The sequence below is a fragment of the Ornithodoros turicata genome, chromosome 10 (genome assembly GCF_037126465.1).
Source record: "Ornithodoros turicata isolate Travis chromosome 10, ASM3712646v1, whole genome shotgun sequence".
NCBI classification, from domain to species: domain Eukaryota; kingdom Metazoa; phylum Arthropoda; class Arachnida; order Ixodida; family Argasidae; genus Ornithodoros; species Ornithodoros turicata.
In genome coordinates, this window is record NC_088210.1 from 20,000,292 (window position 1) to 20,016,949 (window position 16,658).

The 16,658-nt window shown below is 43.7% G+C and overlaps 1 protein-coding gene across 2 annotated transcripts in view; it reads right to left on the reverse strand.

Annotated features, from left to right (window-relative positions):
• LOC135370903 (microtubule-associated protein futsch-like) overlaps positions 1-16,658 on the reverse strand; it is a 48,265-nt gene that overhangs the window by 25,546 nt on the left and 6,061 nt on the right. For both annotated transcript variants that reach the window (XM_064604810.1, XM_064604809.1), the window contains exons 2-4: positions 3,259-3,354; positions 2,462-2,743; positions 241-632 (exon numbers count right to left, since the gene is read on the reverse strand). In XM_064604810.1, the coding sequence (XP_064460880.1) occupies positions 241-632; positions 2,462-2,743; positions 3,259-3,354 (770 nt within the window). The remainder of the gene's footprint in view (positions 1-240; positions 633-2,461; positions 2,744-3,258; positions 3,355-16,658) is intronic.

Below are 16,658 nucleotides of genomic sequence, written 5' to 3' on the forward strand. Positions count from 1 at the left end.
TAGGGTCATGTCAGGTTGAACACACCCCAACAACACCGAATATCCTCTGGATGTACGAATAATGCTCTAACGGATTCGTACGTCCGATGGACGTCACTCAGATATCCATCGGATGTGTGAATCCTTTAGGACATTATTCGTACACCCAGAGGATATTCAGTTGTTGGAGCAACTATGGGCAGCTATGAAAACGCTAACAACAACAGATTTCTATTCTGATGTGAGTCACAACCTACTCACCTGCGGGTACACCCTCTCAATAGTCTTTCTTTGTGCGAGTGCCGCTAAGCCACACACGTTGGACTGATTAAATCGCGTCACTAAGAGAGCGTCCAGACGATCGAGGTGGCGCACGAACTCCCAGAAGCACGGCCGACGGGAAAAACCGCCGTCGACCAGTAGCGTGAACCCGCTGACACCAAACAACGCACAGTCTCCTTGACCTCCGGGGAACACATACAGGGTGGGACGACGGAATCGAATGTTGCCCACGACGGATGACGCAGGCAAGAGGGTTGATAGAGGGGGACAGGATAGCACCTCGTCCAGGCAGGACAACAACGGACCGGACCCTGCCAAGCTGTCGGCGATATCTGCTGGGTTGAGGGAGATTCCCGGCTGTGTCCAAGCACCTGGAGAGGAAGGTTTATGGAATGAGCTTTTATGCTACGTTACGTCGCCGACAGCGTACGTATATGTATGCACACCCTGAGAAGATTAATTACGGTCCTGATAGCAACCACACTCTAAGGGGAAAAGGACTAATTTTACTCCTTTCGGGGACTCGATGTATTGTCACATAATTCGATTTTAAGTGCACGAAAGTTTATGAGAAGTTTAGGAACTATTTGTAGTGTTGGGGAGTAAATTCCGGACTCAGGGGACTAAAGGGGGGACTAAATGGGAGGACATTAGAAGCTGTAATTGCTCTCCAACATAACTCCTGTTTTTCTCAGAGTGCATAGCTTGGGAGAGCACACTCTGGAGAGAAGGCGTGACTCCTACAGGGTGAAAGATGATGAAAGATGAAAGTCACTGAAAAGGTTAGCCAGCTGTCGGACTCGAACCCACATCTTCTGGATTACCGGTCCAGGGCTCTACCAATTGAGCGAGCTAACACGCCTTCTCAGCGACTTCCAAGGGTGCGTCATCTGAAGGGACAAACCAGCCACTCTCTCTCACTCATCCTCCTTTCACTCTTACATTTTTGCTCACTCACACACACATTCATACGACGGGATCGACGCTAGCGGCAACTGTTGAACAAGAGAGAACTGATGTTCTGATGCTGGAACAACTGGAACAACAACAGCAGGTTTGTCCTTTCTATGTTGTTCCAGCCTCAGAACATCAGTTCTCTCTTGTTCTACAGGGTGTCTCAGTTAAATCCCCGGGCTAAATAATTCGCGAACGTGTGCACCAATCCAAGAACTTTCTTTCTTACAGGTATCTGTCCGATACCACCTACAAGCTCCGTACCCTGCGAATGACTGGGAGGCGCTTATTATTTAAATACAAATTCAAATGAGTTTCGTGAAAAACATGACTTCTAAAGCAGGGCGCCGTTGGCATTAAAATAAGTACTATACTCTTTTTGGGACCTTCAGTGGACACTTTTTCGAGAAAAATCTGCCACGGAAGTGGGCCATTTGTTGCAGTAATTAATTGGTTCCGGTTGACATACTTTTGTCGCTGATAGTCACGGTTAAGCGCAAAACGACGCTCTTCCATTCTCTTACCACCAATGAATTACATTTTTACACCAATGAACTACACTAATTAATAACGCCCTTTTGCGCTTAACTGAGACACCCTGTATAATTTAGCATAACTTTCTTTTTTCATGCTGTTTTTTTCACTGGTTCTTTAAGCCCTCGAATACCCTGGAATTCGAAAATGCCATTTTGAAGGCATGGAAAACCCTGGAATTTTTCACAGTCCTTGAAAACCATAAATTTTGCACCTTTCTCTCGTTCTCATGGAAGGAGCTGCTAGAGCAAATTCCGCTTATCCGGAGTCTGGAGTTTCGAAACCACAGGACACTCTTTGCAATAGAAATCAGCAACAAGAAATTAACAGCACCCTCCGTGATATTAATCAGCTTTCCTTTCTGTCCTGTGATCTTTAATATTCAGGAGTCGTCAATCACATTTATGAACTGATCACTATTGTGCAGTCCCCGTGTGTTCCCTCATGTGATACCTGTAGTTTGTAAATATTTTTGCAAAATATCGAAGCTTTGGTCATAAACTGTGCTTTCCATCCCAGGCAAAATGAAGGCTGAGCATTAAAAGGTCCTTGAAAAACCCTAGAATTTTGTTCAAAACTTCAGTGAGAACCACGTATTTTGTAAGCGAAAGTCGCCTGTGCGGCAAACAAAAAGTGACGCTCTTTGTCCTATACCCTATAATATTGCCCGTCAGACAGCAGACTGACTTTCTAGCATAGGGTTCTTCCCTACCTTCAGCCGCACAATGCACATGAAGTTTATAGCGGCGTTGCTTCTTCAGCACCTGCTGAACTTCAGGCTGCGCGAGGACGCCGTCCATGTCCTTGCGCCCGAAGACCCCGTCCTGCAGGATCCAATCTCCGGAGCCGGCGAAGGCGTATCCTGCGTGCACCACATGCTTGTGCACTGTGCCGGACATCATCATATTCTTGAAGCACTGCCGCAATGTGGACACTTCCGGGTGGAGTAGCACCTCCAGCGCGAGGGTTTCCGTCGAGTGCTGGATGAGCAGCTCTACGTGGAAAAACGGCAGGTGTCATTAAAGTACCACTACGGCCTAAATATATAATATATATATATATATATATTGTTTCATTTCGGATTATAGATCACCTCAGTCAAGAGCTCAGTACGCAAAAAAAAAAAAAAAAAAATGCTGGCAGTGAACTTTAAGCGATTCCAAGGGTTCTCGAAGGAACCCGCAAAAGTTTACGGTTTCAGTCTGTTTCGAGAGTGGGTGACGCCACCGAGAGCTCTGGAGCCTGTCTCCGCCCTCCGCCCCACGTTTCAAGGTTGCTAGCAGCCGTAGTGAGGAGACGAAAATCGACCTTGGAGGAGCAATGTTGCCAGTCGCGTGGATAGATTGGGAAACAATATTTTTATGAGATTGCAGCGTGGGACACACGTAGATTGTAAAATATTGCAATGCACTTTGTTGGGAATATCAGACGCTGGCCACGTGAAATCACTGCCAAAGTAGTTTTCGTCGACTTAGTTGAAGTATCACCATATGAATAATGAAGTCTTACCGTTGCGCGGCCCAGCACTGACTTTGACGGACAGGCATGCTTTTTCGGCAGATGTCAAGTCCGCCCCCGTTACTTTTACGTCCCATGACAGAAGCCCTGCAAAGAGAAGATAAGCTGGTTCTAGAACGCACGCTTATCAACAACAACAACAACAACAACAATAAATACATGTAACGCACGAAAGCCTTCCCGGTGCCTTTACCTTGCCACCGCTGCCTATACAGCACGCTTATGTTTAGAACGAGAGATGGCGTCGAGTGCCCTGTATTTTAATTAATTGTAAGTAATTGTATTTATACCCTATCTTAATTACATTGTACTATTGGTATTTAATATCATATTTTGAATTTTTTTTTTTGTATCTTGCGTTGCTGCTTGGATGTAGCTCATCAAGGCAGACGAATTGCAAGAACCAGAAGTCTGGGACCGTTATGACTTTCCCTGAGCCCCTGAGTTTCCCTGAGGTAGGATCGTCCTCTTGCGTCTGTCCTTTGCGTAAGTATAACTCCCCAGACTCAGGGAAATGTGTTCAACAAGAACAGGTAGATGTACAGTAGAATAAGATTTAAGTAAGACGAAAACGCATTCCGAAAAGGGGCACATACATTTTACGCTCGACGAATGAATTGAGCTAATGCCGTAGAACAGCGTGCATCAAAGAGTTCACGATCACATTGTACTAAACTTCTTTTTGTGTACTGCGTTACCATTTTGGCTTCGACGGAACGAAGAACCCCAGAAAAGAGAAAGAGCACGAAAACAACGAAAAACGAACGAGTGTTGGGCTCGTCCATAACTTCCCCTCCCCCATTCATGCCTTCCTTCGATATGCATTATGTAAAGGCGGCGCAGAAACGATGTAATTTGTCTTCTACCCCTGCCCGGCATTTGTGTTTCTTCTTCGACTCGTGGCTGTATTTTTTCCCTCCCCATATGAAGCGGGCTCGGGAAAGCGAAGCGCGCCATTCGAAAGGGAATATGCTCAAGCAAAATTGGGCTAGGAGAGGCACGCTATTATATAGGACGGCTTGAAAAGAGAGCTCGGAGAAAAAGAATTTCTGTGAGTTCATTTCAATCGCGCGAACACTGTAGTAATAATAAAACGCAGCGCGAAAATGCGTTAGCGAAGATATTCGCAAGTAGAAAACGGAAAGAAGTTGATCGTCTAGACACTAAGGGGGAAAAAAGGAGTAATTTTTGTCCTTTCAGGAACTATAGATGCGTTGCGAGAACCCTGCTTTAAGTTAATGCTAAGTTTAGGCATTATTTGCAGCGCTGGGGAGTAACTTTCAGGGTCAGGGGATTAAAATTGGAAGTAATTGCAATGTACACTCTTAGAAAAAAGGGCCTGAAAAAGTGGTAACTTGTACACTCTTAAAAATGAACTTCACCACATAGCACGCTCCTAGCCAACCACCATCCCGAATGACAACGTTCTCGCCCCTGATTTGTTGAAAACGGGAGGAGGAGCCTATTTTGTGCCATTATGCACGGCACAAAATAGGCTCCTCCTCCCGTTTTCAACAAATCTAGGGCGAGAACGTTGTCATTCGGGGTGATGGTTGGCTAGGAGCGTGCTATGTGGTGAAGTTCATTTTTAAGAGTGTATAGTTACCACCTGCACTCTTAGAAATGAATTTCACCACACTCTAAAAACAGAACTTCACCGCATAGCACGCTGTGCGCCAACCATTGCCGCGAATGATATGATTATCGCTTCTGATTCGAAGGGAAAGGTAGGCGTACGCCTTTTTGTGGCAATTTTCATATATGTATCCAAATTGCCACAAAAGGGCGTACGCCCACCTCTCGCTTCGAATCAGAAGCGATAACCATATCATTCGCGGCAATGGTTGGCGCACATCGTGCTATGCGGTGATGTTCTGTTTCTAGAGTGCACATACACTCTTAAAAATGAACTTCACCGCATAGCACACTCCTAGCCAACCATAACCCCGAATGATATCGTTATCTGCCCTGATTTGTTGAAAACGAGAGGCGTACGCCTTATTTGTGACAATTATGAACAGCATAAGTGTCACAAAAAAGGCGTACGCCTCCCGTTTTCATCAAATCAGGGCAGATAACGATATCATTCGAGGTTATGGTTGGCTAGGAGCGTGCTATGCGGTGAAGTTCATTTTTAAGAGTGTAGCATGCTCCTAGCCAACCTTCATCCCGAATGACAACGTTCTCCCCCCTGATTTGTTGAAAACGGGAGGCGGAGCTTATTCTGTGCCGTGCATAATGTACAGAAAATAGGCTCCGCCTCCCGTTTTCAACAAATCAGGGGGGAGAACGTTGTCATTCGGGATGATGGTTGTCTAGGTGCGTGCTATGTGGTGAAGTTCATTTTTGAAGAGTGTAGGTGAACATAGCGTCTGATAGAGGGCGTAAAAGGGTGGTAAAAGAAATTACCCCATATCCAAATTGCTACAGAAAGGCGTACGCCCCCTCTCCCACTGAATCAGAAGCGATAACCCTATCATTCGTGGCATGATGGTTTGCGGACAACGTGCTATACGGTGAAGTTGTGTTGTGAGAGTGAGGTAGCAGGTAGAACTTTGCAACCTTTTAGGCACAACATATGCGACAACTATTACATCTTAAAAGGTGTAACTGCTCCACTCTTTTTTCTAAAAGTGATAGGAGACTAGAAGCTGTACACTCTTAAAAATGAACTTCATCGCATAGCACGCTCCTAGCCAACCATCATCTCGTATGATACCGTTATCTGCCCAGATTTGTTGAAAACGGGAGGCGTACTCGTTTTTTTTTTTGTGCCACTTATGCTGTTCATAATTGTCACAAAAAAGGCGTACGCCTCCCGTTTTCAACAAATCAGGGCAGATAACGATATAATTAGACATGATGGTTGGTTAGGAGCGTGCAATGCGGTGAAGTTCATTTCTAAGAGTGTATCCCGATTAATTCCCTGTGGTAATTTGACGTTCGGGATACGACCTACAAAAAATTTGGCACGGACTTCCCTATACCTGTATAACCATACTTCACTTCTTTTCTACATGACATGTTCATGTCAATGAGTCGGTGAGTTCATGTCGGTGAGTTTTTAATTATGATAACAAGTTCGAAATTAACATAGCGTGTAACGTCATTTGAAGTGAACTTGTTTTTGCATTTTAGTGCCCCTTTAAAGCGATGGAGTTCAAAAGTTTCAACCAAGTGAGAATGCTCCATAACATAGGCCTTCCATGAATTCTTGAAGGCTTAACTAAGTGTGCTTACGCCGTTATGATTACTAGTCAGGGTTGCATAGGAAACAAATAGTGATGAGAGGCCACGTCACTTAGGAATATCACAAAAGAGGGCAGTAGATGTGCCTAATGAAGCTGAACGGCATCGCGTACAGTAGAGCCCACACAATGGCTTCGTCAACCTCCATAAAACGCAACAATGAAAACAATATAAAAACGCACCCCACGAGAGGAATAAAACCGTGGGGGTGAAAAAGAATGATCCTCCCCATCCAAGGGATGGCTTAAGAAAGAAAAATGTCCTTTTACTGGCGGATATTCTCCCTTGGTCCCCCATTCGGGGATTCGCTATCCTTGCACGAGCAGGGAGATGCACTGCGGTGAAGCCTTCCCACTCAGAGGGAATTACTGCAACGACCCTCTCTTCTTCTTTGTCCGAATGCGTGTATATTGTTGTAACGTGTTGCTTACATTTTGGATCGGACACAGTTGCGACTGTAGAGGGGGTACTTTAGGGTACTCTTTTCTTTACTTTAGTACTTTAGTAGTAGAGGGTAGTACATTAGAAGTGGTCGCGGAAAGAGATGCACGGACATTTCAAAGGAACAAGCATCGAGACTGATGGACGCGTGAGACTTGTTGCGATTGGAATGAAGGCACTATGGCAGCAACACTTACATACACATCATGAAGGCACATATTGTTAATGTATAGTTAGGGATTATAGGCTAAATCAGCTGTAATTGTGATAAGAGTCAACGTTTCAAACGAAGGCTGCGTCGTGAATACAGAACGTGGTAAAATATTTTTAATAATAATGATGATAATTTGGTAAAACAATAATGATAAGGGGTTTGAGGGAGTGATAAAATGTTCGTCCTTTAAAATTGCTATACAGAAATGAATAGAAAGGCGAATTATTTGTTGTGATGAAGTTCTATCGAACGGAATCCAGTGTACTGAGAGTACGTTTTGAAAAGATCCAGAGACTCCAATGGATCATCGCGACTAATATCGATCACCGCACATTTGCACATTTGGACAAATTACATCACGACAAATTACAATGCACTGTCCTTCGAAGATTAGAATGTTCATGTTTCGTGAAACAACAACGCCTTTAGTTTGATGATGATGATGATGATTGCGGTGTTTCACTGCCACAGGCGCGAAAGACGGAGATGTCACTCAAGGACACTCAGTTTCACGTGCAGGAATCCTCACCGGACATCAGCAATTGCTTCTAGCTTTCGTAAAAATCACTTCCAGGTAAACAGCAACCGACATACGTAAACAATACCCAGTATATATAACGTCTCGAAAAGGTATTCATTGTATGGTCCTGGCCTTCACATTTTCTTTAAAGGGGTCGTGACATGTCGGTATTCGTGATTCATTCATATCATCGTCATCATGTATTTCTGTCTGGAAAACAGAGGCAAAGTACATATTGAATGTATCTGTTCCAGGTTGAATAACGGGCATGTAAAGGGGTAGGGGTAACGCATGTTATTACTGCAAAAATTCCATGCAAAATTTTCACTTACAGTTCTTTTTTTTTTTTTTGCACTTGTGTGCCTCTTTAATTGTCGTTGTTCTTCCACGTTGAAGGCCCGTAGAACCTTCTTCGAAACTCCCCTGACCATGAAGTGCGCGGATGTACCGACAGTACCGACATATAGAAGTAAAGACTAATGCAGTAAATGTGTCGCAAGAACCAATATACTACCCAGACCACAGCATACCGTCGCTAATGGAATAAAATGACCACCCCGCCCCTGCACTACATTTGTTGCAAGACCGTGGAAAAAATATGAGTCGTTTCGTGCTGATATATTACGGCCGAAGAAAGAGGAAAATTAAAACTTAAAAGCAAAGAAAACATTGGGGAGCGCGGAACCGTTTCTCAAAGTACAAAATTACGACACGGGCGAAAATCGGCACAAAGAGCTAGACTGAAGTAATGGACCGAAATAATGCGGTAACGAGGATTGTTACTCAAATGACCTGCTGTGACATTGCTGGGGGGGAAAGAAAATGGGAGTCCTTGCATGAACGGTTTCCGCAACTCTTCATTCTCTCAGAGGTCGTTAAGAGCGAAGGTTACGAGTAAAAAAAAAATAAAAATCGTTCGACTGCATTTTTTTTCCTCCAGCGAAATGATGGCGCTAAGTAGAGTGACACGTATGGGCTTTGGAGTGCGAGGTGACAGTTGCTGTCGCAGAGGGGAATGTACGCTCTTATAAAAAAATTAAAATAAAAGTGCCCTGGAAAAAGTCTGCAAACATTTCCCGGAAAGTTATTAATTAAAGCCATCATGTAAACAACGCCTACACTCTTAAAAATGAACTTCACCTCATAGCACGCTCCTGGCCAACCATTATCTCGAATGATATCGTTATCTGCCCTGATTTGTTGAAAACGGGGGGCGTACGCCATTTCTGTGACACTTATGCTGTTCATAATTGTCACAGAAAAGGCGTACGCCCCGTGTTTTCAACAAATCAGGGCAGATAACGATATCATTCGAGATAATGGTTGGCTAAGAGCGTGCTATGCGGTGAAATTCATTTTTAAGAGTGTAGTCATGTTCTCTACATTTAAAAAAATAAATAAATTATGCCCATAACAATGCTAGATTTAGCCAAAATTAAGTCACTGCGTCCTTTAGTGATCATCAGACCATTTTAGGCTGATCTGTCCCGCGAAAGACATTGACCAGTGAGTCGGCGTGATGTGTACATTGCTTCCATATTTACATAAAGAGGCTTATGCTGACCGTCCAGGGTGCCAAGAGGGAAGCAATCGATTGTGCAAACTATATTTTAGCCTACATAACGGAAACTCATCTTGCATAGCCGAAACGCAAACGAGCCTCCCTTCTGTCGATCGTACTCTTCTCCTCGAAAGCACACCTGCTCCTCGCATGCGTGCAAAGTCAGGAGCGTGCAAAGCATTTCCGCTGTCTTTCGAGGATGAAAGGCAGATGCGTAAAACGATCCAGTACCATACTGAATTAAGCAAATGTAACCCAGCGAGGAACATAGCTGTGTGTGTGTGTGCCTTCCAAAAAAGGATTGCGGCACAATGAAATTACGGGAGCGAACAAGAACCCTCGACGAACGTCAATGGAAACAGGCAGTAAAAGACGGTAACGCAGGGGAGGTTGAGGTACGTGCCGCCATTTTATCGCGCTGGGGGAGGGGGGGAAGAGACGTTGATTTTCGCCGATACTGTATTGGCACATGTCACTGCGCCTTTTCACGCTACTTTCTATTTCTTCGTATAGAATTTCCTGACTCTAAAATCGATAAAAGGCCCCGAAAAGGACGGACACCAGTACACACTGGACACACGGCTCGTCGTTGTTGGCCACACAGAACTGGGCGTCGTCGCGACTATAGAAAAAAGAAAAAAAATGAAACGGAGACTGATGGAGGATGAAGGGTGGAGATGTGTAGAGGGTGCGTGAGTTCATCGGGGAGTGCAAAGTGTTAGAGAAGTCGTTGAGCAAGACCCACATTCTCCAGAAAGAGAACAGGAATGCGCCTGGCATCCATCATCCCGGATGACATTGTCCTCGCGCCTGATTAGTTGAAAACGGGAGGCGTACGCCTTTTTGGTACGCTTATGTACGTATAATTGGTACAAAAAAAGGCGTACGCCTCCTGTCTTCAGCAAATCAGGGGGCGAGAACGATGTTATTCGGGATGATGGTTGGCTAGGAACATGCTATGAGATGAAGTTCATTTTTAAGAGTGCAATTTATCTCCTTTCACGTGACTATTTGTAGTCCATCAAGAAAGATACTGTATATAGATTAGGTACCAGCTTCTTTCGTCAGAAACTACTCAATCCGATTTGATAAAGCCACAGAAGGTGTACTACACTGTTAAAATAGAACTTCACCACATCGCACGCTCCTAGCCAACCACCATTCCGAATAATATCATTCTGTGTCATGATTCGTTCAAAACAGGGGGAGGAGCCTATCTGAGACATGCATAATGTGTCCCAGATAGGCACCTCCTTCCATTTTCAGTAAATAAGGACACAGAATGATATCATTCGGAATGATGGTTGGCTAGGAGCGTGCTATGCGGTGAAGTTCTGTTTTAACAGTGTAGTGCACCCGGGTCCCCGAACTCCCGCACTTGAGCAACGAAATGCCCAATCTGGAAGCTACAGTACCTTAGCGGAACATCTTGGTATGTGTAACGGGTGTGAGGGAAATTCAGTTAAACCACAATTTCGTTTAGGCCCAGAAAGGTGGGTGCACTGTTGTACCAGGAGGCCTTGGAAATAAAAAGGTCAAAGGACACGGGTGCATTAGTACACCCTCTGTGGCTTTACACTCTCAGAACAGAACTTCACCGCATAGCGCGTTGTGCGACAACCACTGCCACGAATGATTGGGTTATCACTTCTGATTTGAAGAGAGAGAGAGGGGCGTACGCCTTCTTGTAGCAATTATCGTATATCCAAATTGCTACAAAAAGGCGTACGACCCCTCGCTCACCGAATCAGAAGCGGTAACCCTATCATTCGTAGGTAGCATGTAGAACTTTGCAACCTTTTAGGCACAACATATGCGACAACTATTACTTCCTAAAAGGTGTAATTGCTCCACCTTTTTTTCTAAGAGTGCTCAATTGTCGCACGCCGCATTGCCTCACGTAAATTGGTGGGTCATTAACTCATAAAGTTTTGCCTTGCTGAAGGAGACGTTTTACCTCGCCTCCTGCAATGGAACACTCCACACTCTTAAAAATGAACTTCACAATATAGCACGCTCCTAGCCAGATAATAAATCAGGGCAGATAACGATATCATTCGAGATAATGGTTGACTAGGAGCGGGCTAAGCCGTGAAGTTCATTTTTAAGAATGTGGTTCTGCCTACAGAAAAAAGAAGAAAAAAAAAAGCGCTTTCCATGGACAAAACTTTAACCCAGGTCTGCCAAAGGAATTCGCCATCAAAAAGTATACGACGTTCTGCAAATGACATTTTGCGTTCGGTATCTACGCGCAACCTCCTTTCTTTCAAATAGAACCCTAATCTCAGAATCAGTCGACAGCTCCAGGATGTCCCATGAAACGAGTGTATCGAAATGGCCCTCACGACGCCGCGGTCTCACCTGTCGGACGTATTTTCCCTCGCATAACGCTCGATTCTCCAACGCGGACGTTTTATTGGTTGTTGTGACAAAAGGGGAACATGCTATAGGCCACGCACGCCATGCATGTACAACGCTCCTTGTCACATTGTTTACGAGGAATGGACACAATATGTGATTAACCGTTATTTAGAGACATTTTTTTTTGTAAGTCACGGATACTTATTCTCATCTGCAATCAGGACTGTAACAATATCAATATGATTGCAGTGGCGCTAGCTGGTCGGTGATTGATTTCTCATTGATGGCCTTATTCTTTTGATGCGGTACGTCATTATTTAGGGCAGGGTTCATTCATGGGCAGCATTAAAATAAAAAGTGAAGTTAATTGAATTTGTTGACTCGCTTATTGCAATACCACTGTAATAATAACAGCACTAATATTACTGCTATTATTATTACTGTATTTGGAGAAAAAATGAATCGCGGTTCCTATACAACAGATGTGTGTTACAGTTTGCAGCAGCGATAATAATGGAAGCGTAACGAAGCAATTAATTATTCAATAAATTGGGGTTTTACATCGCGAGACTACTATCATAATGAGTGGCAAACAATAAAGAGCTCGGCTGTAATTATTGTGCAATGAAATTTATTTGTAAATGGCTGATTTCAATTAGAAGGTTACCTAACCTTCGACAAATTCGAATTCGAAAAAGAAAAGGTTTTCCAGCCTTCCAATTGCACGCGAAATACGAACGTGTCTTGTCGTTTCGTTGGAGGAGCAACAGCAGTTGCCCCCTTGCGGTCGTCTTAAGAAGTAGGGAGTTGTCATAGTTACCATACAAATTACGTAAATAGGAGCTTCATTACGTCACAGCCCACAAATGACGATGTGGCTCGCCTCCGGCAGGCTGCACGTAAAAAGAAAGAAAGAAAGTCGCGGCAAGAAAAGGCTATTGTCACTGTGACTGGCAGGAGGAGCATTGAAGTCCTTCACGTAGGATCACGTTGCACGTACAGTACGTGCAGCTCCAAGAAGGATGTAACACAAATAATGTGACTTTGGAACGTCCTTTAATGCTCAACAGGCACGCAAGCGCAGGTGGTAATTAAGTGGTGAACGATGATTAGTATAACGACAGGTGGCTCGAGCACGCACCGTTATTGTAATTAAAGTACTGAGTAGAAAATACAGACAAAAAAGTATTTTAGATAGAGTACAAAATACTACTTGAAAAAAGTAACTAGTAAGATACTAAATAAATAAAATATTTAAAACATAATATTTTAAATACAATACTTAAAATACGCGCAAGTCTGGTTGCAGTTGGTGAGCATATAGTGGCCATTATAAGCGTCACTTCTTAAAAGAACAACATATAAACACTAACAAGGCTGCTATAGTTATCTTCGTGCTTTCGCATGCACTGTACGTGCTTCTGTATGTCTTGTGCATTGCCTCTTATGTTCTGATAGATCTGTGCTCGATTGTGTACGTGTGAAATGTGAAGTGCGCTGCTGACGCTGACCCTGGGCTAGCCTCAAGTGTTGTAATTGAATATAGAAAGCAAATAAAAATGAACTGAACTCAAATAAAATAAAGTCCTACGTCTGCTTGAAATGACCAGCGAGAGAAATTAATTAATGTACGCTTCGCCATTTTATGAGAGTGTTTCGCACCCGATAAGCGTTACATGTCATGAAATGACAAAAACAATTTCATTTCAAAATTGACGAACTAGTGCAGCACGCTGGCGTGCGGAGGAAAATATGTAAACCAACGCGACGGGTCATTGTGTTCCTATAATGCTCCTTTTAGGAGACAAAGTCGATGACCGCTCCAAGGAATACGAAGGAAAAAAAAGAGAAGAAAAACCTGCACAGCCAGGTTTCGAATGTTTCTGTCACAAGCAGGTCATTACAACCGTAAAGCTCTCGGAAACTGCGTTGCGAATGAGTCAGAGTTACACGGAAGAGACAACTGTGATGACCATCATCAGTAAGTTCGGAGTAGTCGCAGAAAGAAAGAAAAAAAGAAAAGAAAGAAAAGGACAAGTCGTGGAGGAAACGCTTCTATGCACGATCACTTCGAAATACGAACTCGAAACAGAGACAATAGCAACAACAACAACCACATGTATTGACGTAAATTGCAGAGACTGAACGAACGATTAAAATGTCGCCAGTCTCGGTTTGTGCACCAAATCAATCAATCAATCATCGTTTTTTTAGATTACTTGCAAAGTGTATTGAGTATGCCATAGTCACGGTTTATTTGTTGTTGTTGTTGTATTGAGTATGTTCGCGTTGCTCAATTGTATACTACTTCCTTTTGTATTGTGTCCTCTTTTCTTTTGTTTTCTCCCAATTGCAAAATGTTCCACGTACCTCACTGTTTATTTTATTTTGCTTTGTTGATTCTACTGCAACTATGCAATTACTGTACTGCAACTGCAACTGTGTTTTTCCCACCCTAATGTAATGCCTGTAAGGGCCCTTGGGGCAAAATAAATAAATAAATAAATAAATGTGAGCGAGCATGGAGGAAAATGTATGAGAGAATGAGCCAGAGTGAATGTCGGTGTCCGTGTCTTCATGAACGAGGCCCTGGTACGTTGACGAGAGCGCGATGTCTGCGTAGTGTAATTGGAGGCACACCTGACCGGCGATCAGATAGGTGCGTGTTCAAATCCCGTCACACATTGGCGGCGACGAATGAGGAAATCTGGCACCTAATCTGTGGATAGTACGTACCTCATGTCGATGCACCAAGACACGAAGGTCATAATTTTAGTCCCGCTCTATTAAAGGGCCTGGAAATTCCACGAAGGAGAGCAGTACGTGACGGTGCTGCATGGTATCTGGCCAGAGACGTATAGAACCGATGCCAACGTGAGCAAACACTACATTGTGGGCTAATGGGGTTGTAGATTTCGGAGGTCCTCGTCTATGTACGAAAAGGAGTTGCAGGGATCCAATTTTATTGTCACGTTCTTCGATGCACATTCCTGCCTGGAGCATGGCCCGATTTCTCCCGAAAAAAATAAAAAATAAAACAGTTTAGAGAAAAATTCTAATCGGCATGCTATAACACGTGGTCCCGTAGTACGAGACAACGGCGTAAAAAAAAAAAAAAAAAACATGAACGTGGGCTCCCGTTTCCTTTGTGAGAACGTTTTCCACCTTCGTTGGCCCTTCCTTTCCAGATATCCTCTCAGACGCGTGAGGTTGTTCAAAATGAATCGATATCCAGAAACGGGTATAGTGCGAAATCGATCTGCAGTTAAGAAAAGAACGCACTTTTTATTACTTTCTATCCTTTCTGAATTTCTAACTACGCGATTCGTTTGCCGTCTTCTCTAACGGCCCGTTTGCATTTCTTGCATCGTTTTGTCTTTTTTTCGCTGACTTCGTGGATGCCAATACTCTTTTTTTGGCCCCGTTGCTCTTTGGCAATCTGCCGCAAAGCGAACCGTAGAAGAAGTGCGTTTACACGTGTTTCATTTTGCGGCCACGCGTAGAAGTGTGACGTGATTTCAAATGCGACAGCCTCTGCTCTTCTTACGGCCGTCGTGTGTTGTAGATGGCTTTCTTCTGAACTGAGCGGTATCTAAGATGAACCTCATTATACGAACGGCTTCGTATAATCTTAGCTCATCCATGTACTGATAGAAAAATGCGTCGCGGCTTCTAAAATTGAACGGCGCGCAGCGGAAAGAAACAACGAGACACCGCGAAAAAAGCCGGAAATGTGTGAGAGAGGCTGTTGACTTTGGAATGTGGCAGAGGACCGTAGATTTGATTCGTTTTCCTAAAAATAGCGTCTGCGCTGTCTTACAAATGTGTGTCTTTCTTCTTCATCGTCTACTGGGGCGATATCGCTTATTCGTCGTTATGAATTGAAAATTGAATTCAATGCAATGCATCATCAATACGAATCATATAGAATGGCTAAAAAGCAAGCGAGCTGGTGATTCCAACTCATGCTATTAAAACCCACGAGACTAGGAAAGTACGAAAGAGACACACACGGATGAACTACAACTTTGTCCGTGTGCGTTTACTTTGTCTACTTGTCCGCGTGTGTCTGTTTCCTATATACGAAACAGACGTACAACAGACACACTACTACTTTGTCAACCTTGTTCGTGTGTGTCTGCCTAGTGTTTCGTTTATCACTCTTAGAAATGAACTTCACCGCATAGCACGCTCCTAGCCAACCATGGTCTGGAACGATATCGTTATCTGCCCTGATTTGCTGAAAACGGGAGGCGTACGCCTTTTTTGTGACACTTATGTACAGAAAGGACGACACGACACAAGCATCTTGCTGCTTGTGTCGTGTCGTCTTTTCTGTTCAAAATGTTACAATTATGTACAAAATATACATTATGTAATTATGTAATAATCTATTCATAATTGTCACAAAAAAAGGTGTTCGCCATGCGTGCCAGGCGGTGAGCTTCATTTTTAGGAGCATACTTCCCTACACTCTTAAAAATGAACTTCACCACATAGCACGCTCCTAGCCAACCATCATCCCGGGTGATATCGTTCCCTTCCTTGATTTGTTGAAAACGGGAGGCGTACGCCTTTTTCTGACACTTATGCAGAAATGTTAATTGTCACGCCTCCCTAATGCTAATGTGTACGCCTCCCGTTTTCCACAAATCATGTGAGAGAACGATGTCACTCGGGATGATGGTTGGCTTGGGGCGTGCTATGTGGTGAAGTTCATTTTTAAGAGTGTAGACTCCGGGGGCTTATTATTATTATTAATCATATTTCGTCGCTTTTTAGGACGCATGACATTATCATCATAAAATAAAGTTGTTGTTCTCAGGATACCACATTTGCGTATATACCTCAAAAAGGAAAAAAGAGAAGCGACGAGGCGTCAAACATTTCGTTGTCTTTCTTATAGGCACGGTATGTATATTCACTGCGGAGACACCGCGTCCCATATTTCTCAGGGTCAAGCCACGTGACAGCGTATTAAGTTTCCAATCCATTTTCTCGATTACGGCAACGTGAGCTGCCAGAGCCCGTCTTTATGCGCCATT